The sequence below is a fragment of the Aptenodytes patagonicus genome, chromosome 9 (genome assembly GCF_965638725.1).
Source record: "Aptenodytes patagonicus chromosome 9, bAptPat1.pri.cur, whole genome shotgun sequence".
In the NCBI taxonomy this organism is placed as follows: domain Eukaryota; kingdom Metazoa; phylum Chordata; class Aves; order Sphenisciformes; family Spheniscidae; genus Aptenodytes; species Aptenodytes patagonicus.
The window spans coordinates 616,787-644,031 of record NC_134957.1 but is presented as its reverse complement, the minus strand read 5'-3'; the positions used below and the strand labels follow the sequence as shown (position 1 = coordinate 644,031).

Genomic DNA, 27,245 nt, shown 5'->3' with positions numbered 1-27,245 from the left:
GGGGAAAAAAAAATCAAATGCTTCTCTTAATTGTCACTCAGCTCCTTATTAAAGCGGTTTTCCCTAACTGGTCTTGTCCTTAGCTTTTGCACTTCCCCCCCTAAGTGAATGCCCATATCCCTGTCTGCCCCCACCACAGGACTGAGTGAAAGGAGGAGATGTGTCTGGAGCAGGGCAGGTGCAAGCAGTCAGGGTTACAAACTTTGCATGTGCTCTCCTCCTCCCACCCAAGTCAGCCTCTTCCAGACATGGGTCTCCTGCCTGACCTTGGCCCAAAGATGCCTTTGGTGGAGGCTCATGGTAGTGGAGGGGGCCTCACTGGGTGGCCAGTGGGGCTCTGCACACTGCATGGTCTCTGCAGCTGAACAGTGCCATCCTAGGGTGGGAACTGTGATGGGAGGGAGGTTTGCAGCTGGGCTGGAGCTGTAATTAGTTATGGTTGTGTTACAGGTTCTGGGCACATCTCATTGATGAAGTGACTCAGATCTCAGAGGTGCCATAGGGTGGGAGATGGTGGGTAGCCAGGATGGACTTCATGTCCTTTTACTCTCATGTGGGAGACACTGGCCACCTGCCTGTTTCTACAAGGCTTGTTGCTGGGCTTTGTTGCAGCAGTCCCCTACCTCAGCTTCATTCCTGCCCCAGTCCCTCCCTTCGTTCCCACCTCTGCCCTCACTGCTGCAAGATGCCCTCTCCCCACGGATGACATCCCCCAGCCCCCTGGTCCACCCTGGCTGTTGAGGAGGTACAGCATCTCCCCGGAGCACAGGGCTCATCAGCCCAGCATCCTCCTGCAGGGCCAGCACCATGTGCTCTGGGAGATGGCACAGGAGCAGTAGAAGATGTGGAGATGATCCTAATTTCTTGAAGCCTGAAGTGTGAAGTTCTCTGTTAATGCCAACACTGCATGCTTTCCTTCCATGCACACAAACACAGTTTTTCATTGATTAAAGTAACTCTGAACAAGCTTGCTTTGCATGCAGGCATCCAATCCTTCCTTGCCTCAGTGAGCTCCTGGGGTCTGCAGTGTCCTGTGGCACTGAGCTCTGCAGGGTAGAAATACTTTCTTATGTGCAGCCATTGGCTTCATCTTGCTGCATCTCTGGGTCTTTGGGTCAGTGCCACAGTGCACCCGGGTCCCATAACTGACTGTCAGTGAGAGCCCCTGGGAGCAGGAGGGTGAGGCTCACCTGCAGAGCGGTTTCGGAGGGCTCAGCAGCAATGCTGTGCTCAGCCACTTGAGGCCAGCATGGTGGGGACAGGCTCCCTAGACTTGATTGTCCAGGAACATTATGACTGTCCTAAGCTTGCAGCTGGGGAAATTTCAGTCTAATGTATCTGAGCCACAACACCGCTCCATGCATGGAGCAGCACATGATTGTAGCATCCATCAGAGGTAACCTGAGCAGCCCAGAGGCAATGAAGCGCAGGCAGTGCTGGAGAGGACAGGCTCTGCACTGTGCAGTGGGGACCGTGGGGCTTGGGGACAACGCGGATCCCGATTACAGGGTGTCTTCTGCCCCCTCCCCTTTGCCCAGAAGCAACCATTTCACTTGACCACGTGGGAGCAAACACTGCAGGAGCACCTCTGTCTGCAGTGGTCAAGTGCAGAAGTAATTTTGTATTGCAGTTTAAAGAGCTAAAGAAACAAGCAGTGGGCAGGGGCATTTATCTGACCGGCCATCACACACGTCCTCCTCCCACAGCCCTGCTTGTGAGCAGGGCCATATTGCACTGGCTGCATGAGGCCAGTAGGAGCCTGCAGGTATTGCAGCCTGAATTGGGGTGTTGAACCACCACATCTTGTGGCTCAACTTGCAACCCCCTCCCACTTCTGTCTCATTCCTTTACCCGTACCCTGTGGGAGCCCTATTGTGCTCCTTTCATTGCTCTTCTACGTATTTATGTACCATTTCTTCAAATAATTCTTCACCCACCCTCGTGTTTATTACAACCCTCAAGCATTAGGAGGCTGGGTTCAGGTTCCAACTGGTCAGATGTGGTTTTTTGTAATGGTTTTTCTCTCTACCCTTCAATTTGTCTGGGTGACTCTCTTCTGAACTTCTTCCAGTTGGCACTTCTGTGCAAGAGGTGAGGGGCTGCCCGAGCTGCACTGGGAGTAGCGCCCTTGCCCTGCTGCACCAGCAGGCATTTCTGCTCTGCTTTTACCATCCCGATGGCAGTAGGTGGACGGCCCAGCAAAGGCCCTTGGTGTTTCTACACCCCCAATGCACCCGTGGCAATGGCAGCATCCCCAGGCTGCTGTGCTGGAGCGCATGGTAATATTTCCAGCAAAGCAGGGTGAGAGCTGACGTGGGGATGCAACAGAGATGCTGCTGCAGGGCTAGTGACCATGGTTCAGGTCTGGAAAAATGATTTCATGCTCCAGTGCGGATCACAGCTGATGCAAAGTGAACCCCTCTTGCTGTCAACCACAAAGCTGGCAGGGCTGCCCACCGCCGTGCCGGGGCTAGAGGAACGGAGCTGCACAAGAGCTGCCTGGCGCGTCTGGGGATGGTGACGGGCTGAGGGCAGCTGCAGGCGATGCACGAGGCTGTTGAGCGGAGGATTTCTGTTCCTTCTGGATGCCGCCAGCGCAGGCTGCCGGGGAGCAGCGGGGGCAGAGCCGGCACTCCCCCGGGGCCCGCTGCCTGGGAACTGCCCCGTCCGGTGGGGGTAAGCGCGGCCGCGGCGCACGGCGAGCGGCGCCCCCTCAGCCCCCGCGCTCATCGCCGGGGAGGGGCGGGAAGGGGCGGGGCGCGGAGGCTCCGCCGGCGCGGATTGGCCGCCGGGGTGGGGGGAGGCAGGGGATGCTCCGCGCCGCCGCAGGTGCCGCGCTCCGCGCTCCCGAGTCGCGCCGGGTCGGACCGGGCTGAGCCGAGCCGAGCCGAGCCGAGCCGGACCGGGCTGAGCTGCCCCATGCAGCGGGGCGGGGCGGAGCGGAGCGGGGCGGAGCCACCGCCCCGCGCCCCGCGCCGGGAGCGGCCCGGGGACTGAGCGGCGTTGAGATCACCGCGCTGTAACACCCCCCCCTTCCTCCTCCTTCTTCTCCTCCTCCTCCTCCTCCTCCCGCTCCCGCCCGCGGGGCCGGGGGCGCCGAGCGGGCGAGGAGGCGGCAGGCGCGCCTTGCGCGGGGCGGGGGCCGCTGCCGCCCCCCGAGCATCCCTCCCTCCCTCCGCGCCGCCTCCCTCCTTCCCTCCCTTCCTCCCTCCCTCCCTCCCTCCCTGCCGGCTCTATGGTGTGAGGGCAGCGATGCACAAGCACCACCACTGCTGCAAGTGCCCCGAGTGCTACGAGGTGACGCGGATGGCGGCCCTGCGGCGCATGGAGCCCCCCTCCTACGGCGAGTGGCAGCATGAACAGTACGGCTACGGCGGGTACGGCTCGCAGACCCTGCCCGCGCCCGGGGGGGCCGCGCCCGCCGCCCGCGGCAAGGCCAAACTGGGGCCCCCCGCCCGCGACCCCGCCGCGCTGAAGCCGCCGCCGCCGCCGCCGGGGAAGAGCGCGCCCAAGGTGAACGGGAGCGGCCCGGGCTGGTGGCCCGAGTGCACGTGTTCGAGCCGCGACTGGTACGATCAGGTACGGGCCAGCCCTGGGCAGCGGCTCCCCGGTGCGGGACGGGATGGGACAAGGCAGGTGGCTGATGGGGAGTAACCCGGGTAGAGCGGCGGGGTCGTGGCAGGGTGCAGTGTCACTCCTGGGGCATCATGGGTGGCCGGGGTGGATGCCGGTGTTGCTGTGGCTGGCTGCCGGCGTCGTTGCGGTTGGCCATCATCATCGCTCGGGCTGGCTGCCGGTGTCGCTCAGGTTGGCATCGCTGTTGCTCAGACTGGCCACCGCGGTCCTGCCCAGCATAGGAGCTCTGCATCGGAGCAGCCTCCCCGGGAACGAGAACAAGCTGGGCCAGCTGGGTCTCATTTGGCACAAGGTGTGCATCGGGCGTGATGTTTTTCGGACACCCCACCTGAGGTCCTCGCCACTTATGATACCGTTGCCTGAAGCCCCAGCAGTGTCGACAGCATCCCATCATACTGTGTTTAGCAGGTGTGGGGCATGCTGCCTGCCAGGCAGCCTCATGGGCTCACGGTGCCACTTGCCAGCGCTCCCAAACTGGCACCCACCCTCCATTGAGTTGTGGTTTCCTTGCTCTGCTGCTACGTCCCTGCTCCCCAAGATTATTGCATAACCCTGCTCTGGTCGCTGGTGTGCTGTGTGCATTCTGCCCCATTTCACTGCCTCCATTTCCTCCCACACACATTCATTTTATTAGTGTTCTCCTTCAGGACCCATTCTCAGGCTGTGTCTCTCTCCCCTAAATGGAGAGACCAGTCCTGTTTTGAACCCACAAGCCAGCTTATAAAATGGTTGGAGCTGTTTGGAAAGCATTAAAATGGAGGCTAGACCCTGCCTGAAAAACAATTTACCCTGCTTTAGAGAAAAGCATTTCAATTTGCATCTTCTGCCTCTTTCATTCATTATCTTCAAACCTCACATGATTTCTTATTGATCCTTCTAATTATTATTTCAAGACGCTGTAGCAGGCAGCCACACAGGAATCAATGGGAATTCTCTCCTCCTTTCCCCTCGGAAAACACAACCCTCTTATTCCCTTCCCCTGTTTTTTCTTCATTACTGTCTCAGTCTGTAGCTCTGGTTGAAATAATTAGATTCAAAGCTGATACGCTCAGATGATGTTTACAGAAAGCACCCAAAACCCCAGCCACCTTCCTATCAGCCTGGTCCTGCTTTCTGTCTCTTTCTCTGCCACTGTTTGCATCAAAATCAGCCTCGGCTTTCTTTCGCCTGCTGATTCCTGGCAAGCATTCTTCCATCTTTCCTTTGCTGTCTCTTTCCTTCCCTCCATCCAGAGCAGCAAGCTCAGGGAGCTTGCAGGAGCAGGGAATTGAAGCATGTCTGCTCCCTGCTTTCCACTCCTGCTTGCATGAAAGGTCCGGCCCAGGGTTCCTGGTAAGACAATTGCAAGCAGGCTGGGAAGGAAGCAATGCCAGCTGCATTGCTGCTGTGGCAGGCTGGGCAGGGGAGCCTTTCATGTTTTTGCAATGGTGGAAGAGAAATCATTGTCTTTTTGTGGTGCTGCCACGGAGCCCTGGGGCTTGATTTGCTCTGAAAGTCCACGTTGGGAATCTCTGCTTGGCCTTAGCCTTTCTGAAGATGAAAAAAAAAAAACAAGAGCTCCTCACGGCATTGCAAGCGACAGAGGATGCCAGTGTGTGAGACTATGTGAGCATAGCAGGGTCTGCGTGTAGAATATGATGTGTGTGGTATGTGTGCTGCCTGTATCAGAGCAGGCAGGATTGCTCCCTGGTGTGTAGCAAATGTACGCAATGAGTAAAGCTTTGCAGCAAATACCTCGGCAACGCTCCCCTTCTGATCTGAGGGTGCAAAGTGCCTGAGCTGTCAGGAATCCATGTTCTTCCCAGTCCAGTGGTGGGCAGAGGGACAAAAAGTGGTAAAATGGAAACAGCTGGGCATGGCTTGTGCGCAGGCAGATGGGTTTTTTTGGCTGTGGGAGGCCAGGAGATGTTGGGCTCTGGGTCGATTTGGCCAGATGCTGCAGATGTGAAGCTGGTCACCTTTGCAGGAGCTGAGGAGGCAGCCTCTGTGTCCTCGAGAGCCTCAGCTAGAGGCAGGGCTGCCATTTTTCAGGGCTGCCCCTTTAAATGAGCTCCCTGTCCCTGGAAGCACTTCCAGCAGCAGAGGTGGGAAGGGGTGTGCGTGCCAGGAGGCTTCCCTGGGAAAGCAGGGATCTGTTCACCTCCCAGGGAGCTTCACCACCTCTCATTTAAGCCTTTTTTCTCCCCTTGCTTCTTCACACAAGCAGAGGAGAGTGCGCACCGCCTGCGCACGCTGGTGCGGCCGCATGTGCGGATGCTCTGACATCGGAAATGTGCTTACGGTTGCATATGGTGGTGTATGTTCTCTGACATCATGTGTACTCGCAGACCCTGTGCGCAGCTCCGCAGCATGTCAGACGTGCCCACACGTGCTGTCCAACACACGGCACGGTCCCAACGTCAACCCACACCTCCTCCCACCTCCGGTGCCCTGTCAGTTCTTTCCTCCTGCCTCTTCCCTTCTCTAGGACACAAATTAGCTCACTCAGGCAATGCCAGTAACTGAGAACCCCTAATCCTGACTGTAGGGAGGGAGGAAATCTCTGAGCTCTGGGTTTCTCATTTCTTTTTGTTTTGCTTTTCTTCTCCCTTCTGAGATCTCTTCCATTTCTTCTCCCTTATCTATCCATGTTCCCTGTTCATTAGTCCCCACTCCCTGCACTTGCTGTCATTGCTGTCCTCCATTGTTCCCATTGCCGTCCCTCCGGCTGGCCCTGTGCCCTCCTCATCCCCCCTTGCTTGCTGGTGGGAGACTCAAGTCCTCCCCTGCCAGACTGGGGTGAGAGGAGGACTCCCGGCTTTGGGGGAGGAATGGCAGCGTGATCCAGGGACGCATCCCAGATGCGCAGCACTAGAGGAGCAGCATGCTCAAACCCTTCCTCTCCCCTGCACAGTGACGCCCACGGGCTCTCAGGAGAGGAGCGCTGAGCTGCCCGGCTGTGCCCGAGCCCCTTCTCCAGTGGTGCTCCCTGCACTCAGGGTCCAGCAGCAGCTGGCACCTTTCCCTCCTGCAGGGAAGGTCCAGCCCTGTGACTTAGTTCACCCCAAGGTCCCTGGTGCTGGACATGGTGGCCAGAACGGGGCCCCCCGTGAGGCTCCCAAGGGTCCCACCAGCATTTTCATGTGCGTTTGGGGTGGCTGGGGCATAGGCACCTCCTCCCTTAGCTGGGGAAGGGGCCTGAGGCAGTGCAGTTCCCCGGCATGTGGTTGGGAAGTGCCCTCTGCCCCCGGGGCTGCCCTAGGTTTGCTGGCCCTGCTTGGCCAGAAATGCGATGTCCTGCTGTCCCCTCTTCCTGCGGCCCCTTTCTCCCTCTTGGGGGGTCAGGAGGATGCAGAGGGGGGTTAGAGCAGCATCGCAATGAGTCCCTGACCACCTGCAAGTGCCCGGAGCATGCCAGGCTTGTGTGGCCCCTCCCGGCAGAGGCGTTTCATGGCCAGGGAGGTAGAAGAGGGGGCCAGATCCTCCCTGCCCGTCTTCAGCAGTGAGTGTTTCACGAAAGGCAGTGTTCTTCCATGCACAAACATTGCTTGCTATAGTTCCTCCCGTTCACTGGGGAATTACCTGGAGTAGGTGGGCACAGGGCGGCACATCTTGGTGGAAGCACCAGCCTTCACTGAGCCTTCAGATGCTGCTGGATTTGGGGCTCCTGGGGCATGGGTGGCAGGGGGAAGAAAGAGCCTTGGGGAGGCCGTGGAGGTCTGGGCTGGTTTTCTGAGTGATGGGCAGGCATGGCTGGAAGGAAGGAGGGAGAGCACCGAGGGGCCAGGCGGGAAGCCAAACATGTGTTGCTTCGTGGGAAATGGTTGAAGCCCCAGATGTTCCCTGGGGAGGTGCGAGGGAGGGTGAGAGGAACAGGGTGCCGGGGACACAGAGGCAGTGGAGGTGGTGAGGTTGGCAGGGTGATGTTGCTATGGCTACTCCTGTGCTATTCATAGAAGAAATTAGCTAAATCTTTGCACTGGAAGGTGGAGGAGGAAAGAGGAGGAAGGCATTCTCTGCGTTTGGAGGGAAGGAGAGAAGCCAAAACAGGAAGGGGGGTGAAGTTTTCCTCCTTTGCCCTGTGCCTGTGCCGTGGAGGGGCATTTGGGGGAAGTGCCGCTGCGTGACCTGCCCAGCGCTGGCAGGGCACGGGAGGACGTGGGCAGAGAGGGAAAGAGCCCCGTGGGAAAGCCCCCCTGCAGAGCATCCACACAGAGCCCTGTGTGGCAGGACGAGCTCTGCATCATGCCAGGAGCACAGGAGACATCCTTTTAATTAAAGACAGCCAATCTGTGAAAGGTATTTTTGGCAACATAAATGTAGATACAACTGTAGTGAAACTTGCCTTTCACGTCTGGCTCCATCGCCGAATGCGGTGCTTGTATGTTCATGACCCTGCCGGTCTGCTCAGCCCCTGCTCTGTGGTCACTGGTGGTCCCCCTGCCCTCCCTCCACATCCAGGATCTCTTCCAGCATGTCCTCCCGCCAGCCGGAGTCCCGGGAGGGTCTTTCCTCTCCACCACTCCTCATCACACTTTACTCCCTCATTGTGAGATTTTGATTCCCATCCCACAGACCTGTTTGTCACCTCCTCACTCACGATGTGTAAATCTGCGTGTCTGTTCCTAATATATCTCCCTCCATCTGATTTCACCTCTCAGCTTGTTTCTTGGGCATCTCCGTCTGGTGATCCTGCTGTCATCACCCAGCTGAGTTGCTATAACCAGGCGCTGAGCTGCTCTCCTTCCCCCAAACCCAGCCTCGTGCCCACCCTCAGCCTCTTGCCCTGCGGACCTGGGAGGCAGCTGATATTTCTGATGGTCTTGACCTTCCTTTCTTGCTGTCCAGCTGGAACCAAGGCCCAGTTAATGCTTTATAAAGTCATTCCCCCTCCCTGTGCATCTCCTGGGGAAACTTATGCCTTAACACCCAGATGCTGGGTGAGCCGGTTCCCCTCGCCCACCCTGGAGCATCCCATGTCCTGCTGTCACCCATTCCCTGGACCAGGCTGAGGAGGGTCAGATGTTCTCAGTGCTCCTTCCCAAAACATATTGAGTTCATTTAGGAGTGGACAGCTGAGGACATTTGTTTCCTTGGTTTCTTTATTCACCTGTAAGACTTTTCCCCCTTCCCTTGAGCATGTGAATCCCTTGGACAGGGGCTGTGCACTTGTGCTTGCTGACCCTTCCAACACATCCCATTAATACGGTAAGGGATAACGTTGGAATTAGAGAGGGGAGTTGAAGGACTGAGCTTAGCTCCTCTCCAGCTGGATTACCAACCACTGCCTGCCAGCCAGCCCAGATGCACAGACTGCAGCCCCAGAGCTGCACCCCACTGCTGGTTTTGGGATGTCGAGCTGCTGGAAGGACCCCAGGAGCAGCACAGGGAGAGGTGCTGGAGCTGGTGTCCAAACTGGCTGTAGTAGAGATGTAGCTGCTGCTGTAAAGGCAACGTCTGAAGCCACATAGGTGGGAGAGACCCCATCAGTGCAACATGTGGAAGAAGAGGAAAGTACTTGCTGAAATGGGAGGATGTGGCTCTGCCATGTTGCCAGAGGAGGAGGAGAGTGCATTGGTGAGGCAGCCAGGGCCAAGCACAGGCAGGTTTCAGCAGGGATGTAGCCAATGTGGAGGAGGTGGCTCCTTGTGAAGAACCTGGGGGTGGCAGGAAGACCTTCAGCCTCTGCCGCAGCAGCACCTGCCCGCACCCCTGTTGGAGGGATGCTCCCAGCACCCCCATGGCTGCACTTTCCACCTGGCTCTTCCCCCATGGTTTTCTGTGTTACATGGCTGGGACCTGCCTGAGCTCGGTTCTGACCAGTGCCGGGGATTCAGCAGGGATCTGCCAGCTGTCCTCAGGGTGTGCTCAAGGGAGGAGGGTCCCACAGGGGGTTGCATGAGAAGGAAACCCAGGGGTCGGCCGTACCAGAGGTCCTGTCCAGGTACCCTGGGTGCGGAGGTGGGTGGGATGTGGTAAGTGAAGCAGAAACCGTCACCATCCCTGGATAGTTGCCTCGTTTGGGTAAGCCCCTCGGTGCGTCATACGCCATGATGGAAGGAGAGTAACTTCCGCTCCTTCCTTAGCTGCGGATGCTCATTTAGAGAGAGGAAGTCATTAAGACTAATCAGGCCATAATCAGCCGCTGTGTGGCTATATGCCGGGTACCTGTGGTGCAGAGGCCCATGCAGGATGCTCTCCGAGGGGACCATGGTCTCTGGGTCCCGGGGGAGAGCAAGTCCAGCACTGGTCTGTACTGGGGCATGAGGAGCTCAGTGTGGTTGGCGTGTGGGGGCTCTGCCTGTCATCCCAAACCCCACACACGGGCGGGAGGGATGGTGCATCTCTGGCTCGGCATCGCAGCTGCAATTCGGGAATGGGCGCATAACCCTCACTGTAAGGTCATGCCAGTGCTGTGGGTGCAATGGGCTGTGCTAATGCTCGCAGCTGGTTTTAACACATGCAAAGATGGGATGATACAGGGATCCCTCAAGGGCCCTCATTGCAAATCCAACAATATGCTATGAACATATATCAGGGACTTGGAGATGAAAACTTTTAATACAGCATTTAACAAGTTCAGAATACCTGAATTTGAAATTAAGTTCACAGTTTAGTCTGCAGAAGCTCACTTGGATAGGGCTCACTGAAGGACTGCTCAGAGGGTGTAATTAGTTTTGGGGACATGTGGTGCTTCAAAGTGCCCTGGACCAGGCCCTAAATACCCTCTTGTCACCTTCGTATTAACTGCAATTTAGTTTGAGGCTCTGTTGATGGATCTTGGTTTGATTTTGTTCTACAGAAACATGTTTCTTAACACTTTGTAACTAGGTGTGCACTGGAACTTACTGAAGAGAAGAAAACAGGATATTTGAATCCCAGGGACCAAAGAAATCTTTATTTTAACGCCGTCCCTTATTCACTCTTTTTTTTTTCCCTCTACATATGTATTTGTGTGAGAGGGGGGAAAAAAGCACGTGAGTCTTTCAGATGATAATAACTCTTCCTGTGAAAAAAGGAATTGAGTCAATTTTATTTGGTACCACCAGGTCAGAGGGAAGCTACCGGAGCCCAGCACCTCTGCAAATTGGGTCATTTATTTAGCGGGCTGCGCCTGGAACAGGATGTCTAACTTTCAAGTATGAACACACTGGCCTTAATGGTTTCTAAATGGAAACTTAGACTCCACAGAGCTTCTGTTTGGGGAAGCTTTCTTCCTTCCCCGCTGAGTGAAGGCTTTTTCCAGTCCCTATTTAAGCTTACTTTTTAAAAAAAAAAAAAAAAAAGGCACCAAAACAAAGATTAAACCCTCAGTAGCTGCTTGTGTTCGCATTATACTTTGGGCACTTCAGCAGCTTTGCCAAAGATCCTTGTGACCAGGGACCTTTCAAGTCCCGCGTTACCCATTTCCGGATGGTCATGGTGCTTTGAGCCGGTGCCGAGGCGTAGCCACAGGGCAGGGGCTCTGCCGCCACGGCCCCAGAGCCTGCTCACGCCACTGAAATGGCCCAGCTCTGATGTCTCCCAGAGGCAGCCTGGAGAGGAGGGCTGCTCTCGCCTACAGGCCACCATGCTGGCTGGGAGCCGAGCACGGGGCACGGGCAGCAGCTGGTGCCTGGCTAGCCAGAACCGACACAGGGGGTCTGGGCAACCGCAAGCTCCACAGTCAGCCCCAGCATCATTTCCTACATCGTTTATGCTGCATTTCAAGCTGTGCAGAAGGAGGGCATGGAGTCAGGCTTGGCCTGTCGCTCGCCTTCGTGCAGGCACGCTGTCAGGTGGTGTGTGCCTCCCCCTGCCCAAATGGTGTCAGCCAACAGGTCACTCTTGCAGTGGGTGACAAAAAAAATGCAAAGAGAGTTATTTTGTCCAACCCAGTTAAAGGGAAAGGAGACTCATCTCTGGTCATGAAATTCTTCAGCCTCCATTTTCTTTTGCTCCCTTTCCCTGTCCCAGCCCGTGGGAGCCCTGAGGGATGCAGCTCTCCCTCGGGGCTCTGCAGCCCTCTGACACTCCCAAGCACCCTTGGCTCTGGCCACCACGTAAAGAGCCTGTGAAGGCAAAAAGAGGTGAGCACAGGGAGCTGTGAGAAGGGGACCAGCCTTTGGCAGCAGTGTGGTACCTCTCCCCTTGAGAAGGGAAGGGATAGGAAGGCCAAAGCATGGATTCGGTATTGAGATGTAGAAAAAGTCCTACATCTAGTCCTACAGCCAGCTGGGAGCCAGGCTTCAGTCCAGGAAAGGATGTGCTGTGCATCGTTTCTTAACGGGAGATCTGTAAGGTGGCTTCCCTGGGCATGGCCAGGTGAAAGCCGAGGAGGTCTGTAGGCATGCAGGCATTGGGGGAGGCTCGGAGCAGCCTGGAAGGACAGTGCCAGCACCTCTCTGCTCCATGTACCTGCCCTCCGGCAGGGGCAGAGCCTGGGATCATCCCCTCCCTCACCTTGGGCACGGGGAGCCTCAGGAGTGGGTTTCTGTCCTGCCTCAACCTCAGAAGCGCCCACAGGTTGCTGTGGAGGAGCTGTGTCATCTCAGGTGCTTTGGGAGGTGATGTTTTTGGCAGCTATGTGTTGGGCTCTGGGTTGGTGCAGGAGGCAGCCCCAGCATTGGGAAAACCAGTGTCTGAGAAGGGCAGGGAAGTCTTGTGCAAAGCAGATGAGTGTGTTGGTGCTTATCAGGGTGAGTGGCAGTGAGCGTGGGCTCACCGTGTGTGTTGCACCGGCAGGACCTGAGCTCGCTCCTGTGAAATTAATTCATTAGCTTGGTGCGAACCTGGTCCCCTTGGCAGCAGGAGCCTGTTGGTGCCCAGGCATCCCGCAGCTGACCCCGCTGCCGCGGCAGCATCACACCACTCCTCGGCATCCCCGAGCTCATACCTGCGTGTTCACAGCTAGCACCCAGCACTGTGGGGTCCTGCCACAGAGCAGGTGCTTTCATAGCTGTACATGCACAGCTTTCTCCATGGTTTAACACCCTTTAAAAAACAAAATCAAAGCAGACGGAGCTGGGCTACAAACGGCCCAGTGTGTCCACCCTGTTTAGATGCTTCTGTTGGGCATCTCCCCACTTGGCCTCTGCCCCTGAGAGCTTTTAAAAGGATGTAAAGACTGAATTTCACTTATCTTCAGAGCCATTTCCTTTTGAGTGTTAATATTATACCTCAGATGGTATGATGCAAAGGATATTAAAAGGCAGATATTGACTTTTCACTCTGAACCAATCTGGGAAAGTTGCAAAAATAAAGGAGTTAAGTTAGTACTTTGCTTCTTATGCACTAGCCCTGTGTCACAAATAGTCACCCTGTCCTGTGCATCCCTCGGTGAGTGACACATGGAGCAAACTGGTCTCCTGCAAAGACCAGCTCTGTGCATTAGGCTTGGTATTTGTCAGCTCTGGAGGCTCCTGTTTGAGTCCTGTTGCTGGTTAAGATGGAAATGGGTTTATATGTGGGCACAATCCAGTTGCTGTTGGCCTGGGACATCTGCAGCACATTTATTTTGTCTGGAGGAGGTATGTAATTCCTGACCTCTGTGGGCTGGCCCCCATGCCAGCTCTGTGGAGGATGTGAAGCTGTTGCAAAGCTTTGGGATTTCAGCTCTAGAGAGAATATCTTGAACTTTCAGTTCAGAGTCTCCCCGCTAGGCTCCCGTGTGCCAGCCCTGAGAGCAGTCCTTGGGGAAATGCCACAGGGCAAGGCTCGGCCCTCGGAAGCAGGCTAACGAACCTCCTCCATTTGCATTTAATTGCAGCTTTTCTTTTGGTTGGAAGTTTTGGAAAATCATCACATTTTGCAATTCCTACCTTTTCCCTAGCAGATGACAGGAATAGAAACAGAGGTGAAGGGCGATACCTATAGACATTTGGGGCTTGGCTGCCCCCACGTGACTGTGTTAGTGCCCCTGGGCTGCCGAGGCCAGTCACCTGTTAGAAATACAGCCCACATGGCAGCGGTCCCTCTCAAGTGACTGCCCAGAGGTGATATCTAAAGGTGTTTCTGAAAGGCCACATCCTGCACCTGAGGTGTGTCTGAGCACTGCCGGCTGTCTTGCTGCTCCCTGTACATGCTGCAGTGGAATCACTCTAGCCCGGGGGGGCTGCAGACTGCTGTGGAGGAGACATCCCTCCTGAACTGCATGCAGATCCACAGCCACCTCCTGGCTTTAGCCACAGAGGCAGCTGCCCCCAGATGGGCTCTGGGCTATGCTGGGGCCTCTGCAGGGAGCCAGCCCCTCGCTTGGGGCTGCACAGGGCAGGTTGCTGCTCCCTCTGTTAGCACCTGGGCTGTGGCTGCCACCAGGACTGTTGTGTAGTGCTCGAGCACTGGTGCCTCAACACAGGTGAATGTGAGGCTGTGCTTCTCTCAGCCCCCGTGAGAATCCTGACCTTCAAACCTCATCCCCCTTCACCCCTATTCCCTTTGACTCCTATCGCTGCCCAGATTTTCCCAACAGCTGTCCTCTGTCTCGCTGGCTTTGCGCCTAGATCAATCTCTCTGCACCTGTGCAGTGACCTCCCTCACTCCCCAAGGTCCTCCCTGAGTCCCACCTTCCCCGCAGCCTCCAGCCCCTGAGCCCAAGGATCTGTGCAGCCCCCTGCACCTCTGCCTGACGGAGGGAGGTTGGGGCACCTCCAGCTCCACTGGGCTTTTGTGGTCCTGCTGCTGTGGGGTGAGCACCACAGGGCTTGGTCCTCTTCTCTTTCCATTTGTAAACCCCCCAAGCACAAACAGGGCTTGGCAAATAATAATAGTGTGATGAAGCAGTTTAGATGGAAGAGATCTGACAGCCCCCATTGAATATGACCTGAATGCACAGCCCTGTTCCCTCTCCTCCCTGCATGCAGCAACCCCCTGCTCCTTAGGGCATAAATTACTTACCATTCCCTATAGAATTGAGGACATGGTTAATTCACCAGCATGTTCCTGCTGCCCAGCAAAAAATGATGATGTTCTCTCTCCTCCCCTGGCTAGCAGAGGGCTCGGTACAGGTGCCTGCCTGACAGAGGGAAGCAGAGGCTTTTCATATTCAGGCCCTCTGCTTATTTCTGAGTCTTAGGTCTTGTCTGACTCTGCAGTAGAACAGGCAAGGTGCAAATGTTGGAATATTTGCAAGTGGAATTCAGAGCTGATGTCTAAACACCTTTCTTGTAGTAGCTGGAATAGCTGGCCACAGGAGGCAAGCGGGGATTTCCTGGTCTGAATTCTTCCTGACCATGTGTGACTTTGTTTTAAGCAACCACTCACATTTGGCATCTCCTGGGTCCCATCTGGAGCATGAGTGGGAAATTGTGCTCCTAGCAGTATTTTGAGATGTAAAAATCACTAGTGTGGAATGGCTGCGAAGGATGCTCAGTGAGCAGGCTAGACAAAATACGTCCTTAGGGCTCACCGCTGTGTGAGCGAGGCAATGTGATGTGTGATTTGTGGGCTATTAGTAATTCAACAAAGAGACTGCAGTGGGGCTCAGTGGAGGACTCAGGGTGGACCTGCAAAAGCATCTATAACATTATCATACAGAGCACTTATCCCTGGGAGGGATCCAAAGCATCATTTGTGGAGTTGAATTCATGTCATAAATCATGGGGCACGTGATGGGCTACATTCACTTAGGCTGCCTCTTCTGCATCCTTCCTGGAAACTCATCTAATAAGAGCTGGCCTCTGGCACATCAAGGTTCAAACATCCATCGTTTGTTAATTGCTGGCAGTAGAAGTGCTTCTTTTTTGCCTTGAAATGTGGAATCCCTTCCTAGAATTGCACTGGGGACTAATAAAAGCCAGTGCCAGGTTTAATATATGCTATCTCACAAATTATCTGGATTAAATACAAGGACTGTGTACTGCCAGAAAGGGGATATTCCCAGCTTAACATTGCTTCTGGGCCATGGAGATCCCAAGACATTGAACCTGAAAACTGCAATTCTCTTATGTGTGTGGGAGGGGCTTGGCAGGAGTGCTTGGAAGTGGTCATATTTGCCTGAGCTAGAGAATTAATTGCCATGAAAACTATGGTTTTGTAACCAATAGTTACAGCTGCAGGAAAGATCAGAAAGCATCTGAATAAATCAAATTAACTGTCTCCTGCTCCATCCATATGAGGCCAGAACCGTTCAGGGCAAGATTTAAACCACAATCTGGTTGACCCATAACTCTCCCACCTACGAAATGGGGAGAGTGAAAAGTCCAGAAACACAATCAACTAAAACAGGAGAGGGTGGGGACTGCCATGCTGGGTTCTGTGAGGAGGCTGGTCTCTGTCGGCGGCGTATAAACCCAGAGGAGGGCAATGAGGAGGAAGCCTGCTCCTGCAAAAATATCACAGACTCACAGAGGCCATTGGGCTGTGCAATCCAACCACCCACACTACTGGACAGACAGTGGTTCCTGTTAATTGCTGCACTAGCCACACCTTGACTTGCTTGCTCCTGACCCTGACTGATGTTTCTGATGCCCTAAGGCAGAGGGTTCACCTCCCCTTGTAGCTCATGTCTGTTAGCATTTCCCTATCTTGCTCTGGCTGTTGTTCTCCGCACGAGCCTTGGAATGATGATGTGAATCCTGACTCACCCCTGACCTTGCAGATTTTGCCCCACTTGCTGTTGCATGCCGGCGAGGAATGCCAGCCTTGTAATTAATCTTAAATTTCTCACTTTTTGCCGCTTCTCCCTTACGCTCCCGCTCAGAGGCAGACACCTTCCCCAGCTCCTTTGCCCCAGCAGCCGCGCCGGCAGGGGTTGCTCCCGGGGGAAGGGGCTGCGCTGAAGGCTCCGCGGGGCACCGCGCCTTCAGGAGGTTGCGGCGCTGGACAGCTCCGGCGCGGCGGGACCCCGCGGGCGGCGTTCGGGGGGCCGGTCCGCCCCCGTCCCTCCGGCCACCGGCGCTGCAGCTTCCCCCGTGCCCTTCTCCCGGGAAAGCCTCCCTCCCTTTAGGGCCTGGTCCCTGCCTTCTACTGCCTGCGCTTGCCCTCTGCGCGTGTGTTCCTCCTACAATGTGCAACGAGCTAATGGGCAGAGGGCAGCCCAGGAGGAGGGGGACCTGGAGAGAGGTTTATGGGGAGCCCTGCAAGAGAGGGGGGGATGCATGTGGTGAGGATGAGCTGAGACTGCGGAGCAGAGGGTTTACCCCAGGGGTAGCGAGGATGAGGGACCAAACGCTGCCACCTCTCCCAGGGCATGGTGGCCCCGTGCTTAGGAAGGGCAGCAGCAGCTGCTGGAAGGTGTGTGAAGCCCTCAGGGCTGGTCTACTGGCAAAATATCCCTTCCTCAGAAGGACTTCCTTCCCTACTCCCCCTGTTTCCTAATCCTTCAGTAATGTGGATTTCAAGTAAAATTTGGTGCTGGTGGGATTCTGGCCCGAGGCTGGGAGAGTTTCCAGTCTTCCCTGTCTCCTTCCCAGCAGCCAAGGCCATGGTGTGTTGGGGACATACCAGGCCTGAGGAGGGGGCCAATGCCCAGAGCCATGCTGTGGCCCTGCTCCTGTCCCACAGCTGTTGGGCACCTGGAGGAGGACTTCAGGAAGAGCAGAGCCCTTCCTGAATTGCTCTCTTCTGCCTGTGGTGGCATGGCCAGGGGAGAGGCAGTGCACCGTGAAGGGCTGGGTTCATCGCTCAGGTCGGTGACATCCCGCTTTTGTCTCCTCACAGGCCAACCCTGCTCCCATTATCGTGAACACAGACTCGCTGGAACAAGGGCTCTCTGTAAGTCTCCTGGTTTTGTTTCGCTTCCTTTGAACAAGCAGTGCGTTTTCCCTGCTCGGTGGTGCAGGAAAGGCTCCTCCAGCCCAGGAACACCCCAGCAAGGTGGCAGAGGAGCCTGGTACCTGTGCCACGTCCCCACAGCACATCCCACCCCCAAACCTCACTGGGGCTGGGTGACGCTGAGCAGAGCCAAGGCTAGCAGTAAGCGATGCTGGGGACTCCAGCACAGAGAGGGTACAAGGCAGGAGGCACTCAGAGGGGCACACTGTGGAGTAAGCAGGCATCAGAGCAGGGAGAGCTGGGCTGGCTGCGTTCAGGGTTACCCACACAGCCATTTCCTCAGCCTCTCGTGCAGGGTGGCTGCGAGGCTCTGCTGGGGCATCCCTTACCTTCCTGCACTGCCTCAGCCCCCTTTGGCAGCCCCGGCCCCTCAGGAGGGAGGCAGGGCTCTCTGTGCCCTCGCTGGCATCACACCAGCTGGTCCTCAGGGCAGCAGGACCCATCAGATGCTGCTCCTCTCCCAGTGAAGGCTGCCAGCAGCTGAGCAGTGCCTGGTGACTGTAAGTGTTTGCAGCCACAGTGCATTTGGCACTCTTGGCATACTATAAAGATAATCCTCCTCAGTTTGTTGCAGAGAGGGTTTGCGCGCTGCTGCATCCCTTCCCAGAGCATTTGCAAATCATTCCTGCTGGGGGGATGGAGGGAGCAGGGTGGCCAGCGTGGATTTCTGCAGCACTGGCTTCATGCTCATAAGGTGCTCCCCTTTTTCTCCCCAGAGGGATCTCACTTAACAGCTTGCCAGGGCTGGGTGCTTTGCACCTGGTTTTCTTCTGATGCAGCAAATTTCGGCTGTCTTCCACATTAATGAAGCGACACCAGGACTCAGAGCTGGGGTTGGTTTGTCTTTGGAGTCACGGTAGAGGGCTGCAGGTGACTTCTGGTGGTTGAACCTTCCTTGTAAAGAACTGCAGATCTCAGCCCACAGCCTGTGGTGGGGTCAGTGCACATCAGAGCTGTGCTGGGCTGGTTGGGCAGGGCTACGAAAAGGAAGGGAAGCCCACCTGAGACCTCTGCAACCCTGGCTGTATGGTTTAGTTATGCCTCGGGTGCTGAACCGAAGCCACCTGGCATTGGGGAGGAAGGCGATGGTGCCTCTCTCAGCTGGTGGTCCAGGGTCCAGCAGCCTTGTATGAATGTGGCAGAAGAGAGCTGCTGTCCCCAAAGGTTTCCTTCTCGAAACGCATGGCATGGCACGGTGTTTGTAGGATTGGAGGCTTCTTGCAGCGCGCTGGGCACCCCAGCTGCAGGGCAGTGCCGTGTTGCAGCCTGGTCTCTGCGCTCACCCGACTGGTGCCATTCTACAGGGAACTGGAAAAAGGGCGATGTCTCCTGGAGGGGAAGGACACACCACAAGGTTGGACTGGCCTGAGTGAGGGGTGTGCTGTGGGCAGGACAGGGAGGTATTCCTGGATGGAAAGTCTGCTTTCATGTGTGTTTTATACCCTCTCTCCCTTGGAGGAACATTGCCTGCTCACTATTGCAGCCACCAGCACCACATCCTTCGCCAGGCTCCAGCCATACCTGTCCCTCCTCCCTGCCTGTGTGCCCAAGGGCAGCAAGAAATGAGCCCGAGGGCGAAGCACAGGCTCTGTCACCCCAGGCAGGCTCCTGAGCCCTGCAGAAGCCAGCAGCAGGGAGTCCGTCCATGGGGCCAGCGGCCACCTCCTCCAACTGCAGTGCACTGCACTTTCCTGCCCTCCTGGCTGCCTCCCCCAACTCCGTCTCATTAACTCCATAACTCTCCCACCCCCTCTCCCTCCACCTCGTTAGCTCCATATCCCCATCTGCCCCTTTTCCCTGCACCTTGGCCACAGGTCCTTCTTGCTGTGCTGAATGGGAGCTCCCTTCTTGCAGCCCCTGGGGTGGGTTTGGCTGGGTTTTGGGGACTGCTCTGCACCCCTGGCAAGCACCAGCATCACCCGGGGGATGGCAGTCACCTACTCCATCCATCCAACCCCAGCAGCACATGCCGGGGGGGAACTGCCCTGTGGTGGTCAAAAGGAAGGGGCAGGTTGTGGCTGTCGTCTGCTGGGCAGAGCGGGGACCACCAGCCCCATGCCTGGAGGAGCCTGTGCCCAGGGCAGGGGAGACACCTCACTTTGATTCCTCTCAACCTCCAGCCTGGAAACCCTCTTGCCTTCTACTTCATGTCATACCAACACAGAAATGAGCCCTGCTCCATCCTTTCCTTCTCCGGGGTGCTGGGCTCCTCAGGCTCCAGGGAAAATACACCCCAAAACCTCCCGTTTGGCAGTTTCCCGGGTCAGCAAAGGAACCACACCAGGGGCTTGCTGCAGAAGAGCACACGAAAATGGCAAGTCTGGAAGCATGTTTTTTTACAAACCCAAAAGCTGAAGCCTATTGGTACAGTGTGTATTTGAAAGGGTTAAAGTCACATCTTCCAGTCTTTAATTACTTAACTATTCAGTGCTTTCCTTAATGATAAACAGATGGATGTAGTCTAGTTCCTTCCTGTTCTAGCTCCATTGATTGCATTGGACTAGCTGCTGGGCTGAATTTGGCCCCGGCTGTTTATCAAGAAGTCTGCTCCTCATTTCAATCTCTCTGTCCACCCACCTCCATCCCCAAGACCATGTGGCACCAGCAGCACCGTAAGGTATGAGCTGCAGCACTGGGTCCCACTCACCAACGGGGCTGGGGCTCAGCTCTGCTGCCTGCGGCTTGTGCAGAGCCCAGCACCCCCAGGGTGTAAAAACCCAAATAAATCCTTATAAAATCCCTTCTATATTAAAAGCATCCCTTGAAGGATAAGGACAGGTGCCGGGGGGGATCACCCATGCCAGCTCCAGGTCGCTGCTCACAGTTTCACCCCTTGGTGTATTTTGCCCAGCAGGTCCATAGCGGGGAGATGGAGCATCGGAAGCCCAGTTCCCATGGCAGACAGGGTCTGCATTTCAGAGCTGCCTCTCTGAAGCTGAAACAACTTCTTGCTGCCCAGGGTGCATGGCAACTGCTGCCAGGCAGTCCCAAAGTGAGCAGGGAAGGTCACTCCAAAGCCCTCGAGGAGTTGAAGGTTTCATAGCCTGGGTCCTTGGAGCCCTCCTTTGGTGCCCCACTGCCCAGCAGCGAGGTACCACCACCTCCTCGATCTCTAAAAGCCGTGTCTGAGAAAGCCAAGTGTTTCCCAGGCCTGATCCCGGCCAGCAAGCACCACGGGAGCCCCAGGCGCTGCCACCGGTGAGCACAGAGGCAATCTCCTTGTGCAGCGCTGACTCTGCTGCCAGGGTCCCCAGCCATGGTTGCTGCAGGGTGGAGAGCAGCAGAAATGGCCACCATGGTCCAGCGCCTTTGAGCAGGGCAAAACTTGCTTGTAAGCCTGAAAAAACAAAAAATCAAAACTAAACTGCCACCCTCACGCTTTGGTCCCAAGCACTGGCAGTGGCACATCCCACTGCCAGTTTCCGCAGACAGCATGGCTGCAGAGCCCTCCCAGCTGTGTGCTGGGGCTGTCAGGCTTCAAACCCCTTCTCTCTGCCCAAGCTCAGCAGGCTTCTCCCCATGGCCCTCTGGCAAAAGGCTGACCAGAAATATGGCGTTTATTTACTCTGTACGCAAGGCCAACACCATGGGCAACGCACGCAAGGGGGTTGAGGCCAGGGGTTAGCTGGAAGCGACTCAGTAGGTCTCGGTGCTGCGGCAGGACGTGTGGATGCGGGGAGGTGAAGGGAGGGAGCTCTTGACCTATTTTCTCTGGGCCCCCTGCCATGGGCAGGCAGGGAGAGCTCTCCCTCGCCAGCACTGCCAGTGCCCGTGCCAGCAGGGAGGTGCCCATTGCACCCACTGCCCTGGCACGGGGCTGCTCTCCTTTCCCCTCACTGGAGCAGGCATGGGGCATCACCAGGTGCCCTCCACTTCCAGGTCCAGCTGGCACCACTAAGGGCTGACCCTCCAGCCTTCAGACTCTCTTCATTATGTCAGTACACGGCTGCTCCACCACCAGGTCCCAGTGCCTGTCCCCATCGCATCCTAACCAAAAGATATGAGCTAGATCCTGCTCCGGAAGTGGCTGCGGGCAGTGTTATCCTTCCTGCAGGTTATTTCCTCTTGCAGCCTGGTGGGCTATTTGGGTTGGGTTTGAGGAACCCCATATTAGTCTTCTAAATTTGGCCTCCTTTTTTTGTTTAAAAAAAACCCAAAAAACCAAATCCTGACTCTCTAGCAAATTGCAAAGCGCATTCCACGTGCACTGGTTGCGGTGTTGGCCGGCGGAGCCTGCAGACAGCTTGCAGTAGCTCTGGAAGGTGTGTGCTCTTCTGTTTACCAAATGAGTGTTAACTCTGCAGCCTTCTGTTGATGATTTAAATGTCATCATCGCTAACTATTTCCCTGCTGCTCAAAACATGAAAGGGAAGTGAAGGCCAGCGAAGGGGGCTTCCTCCTGAGCCCTCAGGTGGGCTTGCTGCGTGGGAAGGGCTTGGAAAAAAACCTTACTCTTTTCCATGAGAAATCACACGGTGCTTAGGATCGGGATATGCTGGGAACAACTAATTAACCCCCGACACCCCCGTTAACTCTGCAGGCGTCACATGGGGAGACAGGAGCAGGGTGGGGTGTGCTGTCCCGGCCCGGGAGCAATGGAGCCGGGCATCTCCCCACCGAGCCCATAGTGCTGAGACAGCCCCAAATGGGAGCTGGGGAGGAGCGCAGGACACTGGTGAAGGAGAGGGGGGACAGCCTACGGCAGAGTCAGGTCGCAGTGGCTCCCGCGGGGAGGTTTTGCCATCAGTGAGTGACTGGTATTCAGTTCATTGACACTGGAACATTTGCTTTGTTGGCTCATTCCCTTGGTTACGTGGTATATATTAAGTTCTCCATTTGGCTTCCTTATGCAATTAACTGGCGTTCTGTTGCATGGATTTTGGAAACATAATCAGAGCTAAAACTTCATGGTCAGGCCTGGCTGACTGTGGCGTGCCCAGCCGGAGCAGGCTGCTCCCAGCATGCACCACGCCGGGCGAGCACCGACACTGCTCTCTTTCAAGGAGTGATACAAAACACCGCTCAGTATTGGCAGCCCCAAGATTTGCGGAGCAGGGATACCCCAAACTCACCTGCCTGGCAGCGGGGTGCCTGACAGGGTTGCATGCCGGGTTGTCTCTGTGCCCCGGGTGCTTGCCGGCAGCGGCCGCTCGCTTGGCAGGGCTCGCACGCTGCTGGCTCTCTCCATGGCTCACAGATTGTCAAAGTTTTCTGCACATCCCCATCCTGTAGGTATGTATGTGCTGTTCCTCTGCGGCCGTGGGTGTGCATATGGCTGGCTGTGTGGCAACTGTGTTGAATGCCAAAGCAGAGAGGACAATGTGTGTAGTAGCGAAGGGTGCCAGGAATCCGAGTTGCTGGAAAGCCGGGGAGAGGCGACGCCGCGCCCCACGCGCCGGGCTACCAACTGCGGAGACGAGATGAGCCTGGAGGCTGTGGCGAGGGAGGCTGTGAGGGTGGCGTGGGCCAGCGAGCCAGCTCCACTCAGGATTAGTCAGTATGGTAGGATGCGAGGAGGGAAAGGCAACCCATGGCAAAGGGAGAACCTATGGCGAGGGAAGCAATGCCCCACTGCCTGCAGGAGCATGGCCCAGGGCACTGCTGTGGCAGGAGGTGGCACTAGCCACATGTCCTTGTCCCTCCAAGGCTGTTGGGGATCCTGCTGTGGGTTAATCCCACTACTCCCGGTGCTTTTCTGCAGAGGGGTCCTGTTCAAGAGCTGACCAAAGCCTTTCCCAATGTGCTGGGAGGATCACAGCATCCTAATATTGGAGCATCTGGATGTCCCAACCCTGAACCATGTCCTGAAATCTTCCTGTGGCTGAGAGGCACCAGGCACAGAGCACATCCGAGGAGGGACAACCCTCTCAGCCTGTGTTCTCTGGAGCCCCCATCCTGCTTCTCCGCTCCGGACTCTCCCCAACCTCATCCTTCTTGAAGCGCGGTACTCACAACAGGGTGTGGGATTGCTTTGGCCTCACCAGGGCTGAACCAGGCAGGGGATGAGGATGCATGTGTCGCAGGAGGCACAGCCCCATCCCAGATCCTGGCATGCAGAACTGCTCTTCCACCTGGGCACCTGATTATTGCCACCTAGAAAAACTGTTTCCTCTTCCTACCTATAAATAGTGCCTCACAGCTGCCTCATTGAGTTTCCTTCCGTGGTGTCAAATGATGGCTTTAGCATAAATGATGTTTGCTGTCCCCTCCATTTAATGACCCAGCACTGTGGGGTTTTGGAGGATGGCCAGGCTGTGCCTCTGTGGGGATGGATAGCAGGGAGCTGGGCAAGCAGGACAGAACCGGCATGCTGGCACCGGATAAGGGGACCTGTGTTCAAACAAAGCCACGGCAGCTCTGGTTTGGGATACAGAGCGCATACTGAAAGTGGCTCCATACGATCTACAAGCCATCAATTAATGGTGGATGTAAAATCCGCATGAGGAACCCTGCACGTTGTCCAGGGGCTGCAGGCAGAGGCAGGGCTGCATGATGGGAGAGGTGTTTGCCTGCTGAGCCCCAGGTCCCGTCGCCTCTGCCGTGCCATGCAGACCTGCCTGCATCCCGTCCCTTGTTTCCCAGAGTGACTCAAATTGTGAGGTTGAGTCCAGTCCCCTCCAAAACTGTTGCTGTGGAGTGTAACAGCTCTGGATGTTCCAATAGCTAATTGCTTTGCAAATCTTACAAAATTTTAGACCTCGGTAGCTGTTTATGGCCTGATCCTGATGACCTCGAGTGAAACTGCCACCTTATTTTCCTGTGCATTGTTGCTTATGGGGAAAATGGAAGTTTTTGACCTGCACGTTTACCATTTCTTATTTTAGAGCCTACAGTTGCATCCCTTTTGTTTCAAGCCATTATGTTTCCCAGAGCCCTGCTTTAACACTCTGGGTATGGGAGATTCTTAAGCGTGGGGATCAGTATGGTGTACTGCATTGAGACAGGCTACACCATTCTTTTATATAAGGGCGTCACAACGTTTTCCCCTCTTACTGTGCCCCACACTCGCACCTTGTTTCCTTTGCACCCAACTAATTCAGTAGAATAAATTACTCTGAATTCCCTGTTAACACAGTCATGCTACTAAAAGATTTAAAAGATATAAGCTGCTGAAGGTGTTTATTATGTTATTATGTACAGACATTATTTTTTTTCCTTTAAATGGACTGACCCCCTTTCTTTCCTTCCTGCAGCAGTGAATTCCCGAGGTTAATTACATGCTGCGTAACAAAGGCGTTATTTCTTTTTGTGCCTTCAGTTGTGTTCCTTTTCATGGCTGGAGAAATGAGCCGGGAGAATAAAGGCTTTGCGCTGAAGTGCATTAAAGTCAGTGGGCTTTGGCTCATGCCCAGAAAGAAAAGCAGTGCATGGTTTAATTCCAGGGCAGGCTGGAGCGATTGTGTTTAAGGTTTTTCAGCAGTGATGGTGCAGCTTTTAGGTTGGATTCTCGATATTCAGCTATCAGAGGGGAAAAGCAAATCCCCCTGGGACTGACACAGAGCCATAACGCACTGTCTCCCTCTCCCCAGGTGAACGGCAGCGATGGGATGTTCAAATATGAGGAGATTGTCTTGGAAAGGGTAAGTGCTCTTTACTCGCCCACCAGCAGCCTTTGCTGCCTCTTCCCACTCACCCTCCCACCAGTGCAGCCGGCACCCCCTGCATCCCCATGCCAGCTGATGGGGAGAGGTTGGTGTCTGCTCCCCGCTCTCTCTGGAGGTTTTTGGGGGTGTCGCATTTGTGTTCCCTGCACGGCCCCTGCGGCATGGGGACAGGTGGGCTTGCTGCTCCCCTGGCCCCACAGACCCCTCCAGAAGGGAGGGAGGAGGGCATCCCCCTCGCCTTCCTCGTTCACACCCTCACCCCCACAAACCCGCCAGCGTGGAGCCGGGGGGTGGAGGCTCTTTGTCACTGCCTTTGCTGGAAAATGGAGGTGCTCTGCTCATGCAGGCATGCGGGCAGGTGCACCCCACAGCCAGGCACGGGGGACGGATGCCTCCCCGCCACCAGACTGCCCATCGCTCTGGGGTACACAGCCCAGGGATGCTAAGCGGCAAGGATGGGTCTTTTAGTAAACCGGACTGTAACAGGGGGAGTTTCTGCTCAAGCCTTCTCTTGTCTGTTGGCAACACAGAGCTGATGGCATGCACCACACTGGCCATGGCTAAAATTAGCTCCCCCCACAGATGGGGCTTATCCAGGGGCGAGCTGGCACCACACAGGGCAGGGAGGGCTTTCCCCTGGCACCCAGGGAGCGACAGGAATAGAGGGATGGAGCGGGAGCGGGAAAAGCTGACCCAAGGTTTGCTCCGAGAGGTGGGCACAGCCCTGCCGAACGGGGATGGCTGGGGCAGGAGGCTGCCCGTGGCGCTCCACAGCACACCTTGCCTCCTCCTTGCTGCCATGCCGGGTGGCTCAGCCTTGCTGCGTAGCCAGCGTCACAGGGGAAGACGCATTGCTCGTTATTCTGTTCCTCTGCCTTTAGTCATCTCCCTCCTCCCCTTGGCTCTGCATCTCGGAGGTGGGTGGACGGAAGGTTATCTGGGGCTGCCGCCTCACCCACTGCTTCCCCGGCATGCCTGACGAAACCAGCCCAGGGGATGCTTCCTTTTTGGGCTGAGCGCTTCTCGCTCTGGGCCCAATTTAGAGGCAAAAGCCTTGTTTTCAGGGATTCTTCAGAGCATCCTCTGTCCTCAGCCCACAGCGGGAGCAGGGGGGGAGCGGGCAGGGTTGCATGGGGAGACAGCACTCGTTGCTGCCCCCATTTCAAAGCCCCAGGCAGCGACTCCCTCTCCAGCAGCAAGAAACCATGAGGGAACTTCAGTGCTTAGCAGCCAGGGCCAGCATGGACCATACCGAGGTCCTTCCCCTTCACCTGGTCCCCAGTGAGATCCAACAGTCCCATCTTACTGCAGGAGAAGCACCCTGGTGCCTGCGGGTGAGGCTGTCCCCTTGCTGGGGTCTTTTGGCTCCCAGAGGTGACCTCAGTGTACCCCAAAATTGCTGGTCTGTCACTGTTACTAATCCTTGTCCTTGTTGTAAAGACAAAATGCAGCAGCATTTTGGGGGCAATAACTGAGGAAATGCCATCTGCAGAGGGACGTGGCTTTGGGTTTACCCACCATACATGTGTCCGCAGCAGGAGCTGCCCCCGTGTCTACATCAACCCCAATGCCAGCTAAGAAATCCCTTGAACTCCAGTTGAAGGTTTATCAAAATGAAAACAAACACCTCCTGGATGATTTCCAGGTTTTGTAGCTAGCATCGGAGCGCACCCTTCCATAGACAGGAACAACGAATGGCTGGAGACCATTTTGCACAGTCTCACCTGTCTTGCTGTGGCCAGGCTGGGTCTCCGGTGACAGTAAGCAGCTTTTTTGACCTGGGCACAGGGTAACCCAAAACCAGCTTAGAGGAAGGAGAGCGGCCTCAGACCTTTCACTGTTGAGTGCCTTCTTGTCACATGCTGGCCAAATCCCAGCCGGCAGGAGAGCATCCAGGAGTGTTGCGTAGTGAGAGACATCAAGGCTCCCGGAGATGCCATGTTCTGTGTCATGAGTGGCATAAAGTCAGAGCGGAGACCTCTGTGTCGCCACAAGAGCTGATGCTGAGCCCAAATTGCTGGGGAGAAGTGCAAGCCCCAGCCAGATGCTGGTGCTAGATGATCCCAGGGAGCCTGAGCTCTGGTGTCACCTTGCTGGCCACAGGCCCCCCAGAAGGGCAGAGCTCCCCATCGCCTAACGCTGAGCACTGGGGCCATGGGCAGCCAGGAGAGTGCTTGGCCCAAGCCCATTTGTGTATGAGAGAGGCGGGTACGATAGGATGTGACTAAGTGTCAGCTCTTCTGCATGAGAAAACAAGGCGAGAAGCCATTTGAT

The 27,245-nt window shown here is 55.8% G+C and overlaps 1 protein-coding gene across 9 annotated transcripts in view; it reads left to right on the top strand.

Moving 5' to 3' along the window:
• The window catches only part of DLG3 (discs large MAGUK scaffold protein 3), an 80,623-nt gene that overhangs the window by 22,506 nt on the left and 30,872 nt on the right, over window positions 1–27,245 (top strand). For 5 of the 9 annotated variants that reach the window (XR_012996059.1, XM_076346853.1, XM_076346852.1 and 2 more), the window contains 2 exons: window positions 17,254–17,307; window positions 24,897–24,947. Coding sequence is in view for 8 of the 9 variants with exons in the window: in XM_076346853.1 (XP_076202968.1) it covers window positions 17,254–17,307; window positions 24,897–24,947 (105 nt within the window). In the remaining variant the exon portion in view is untranslated. Of the gene's footprint in view, window positions 1–3,226; window positions 3,580–17,253; window positions 17,308–24,896; window positions 24,948–27,245 lie in introns of those variants that run through there. The other 4 variants (XM_076346856.1, XM_076346854.1, XM_076346858.1 and 1 more) reach the window with 2 other exon arrangements.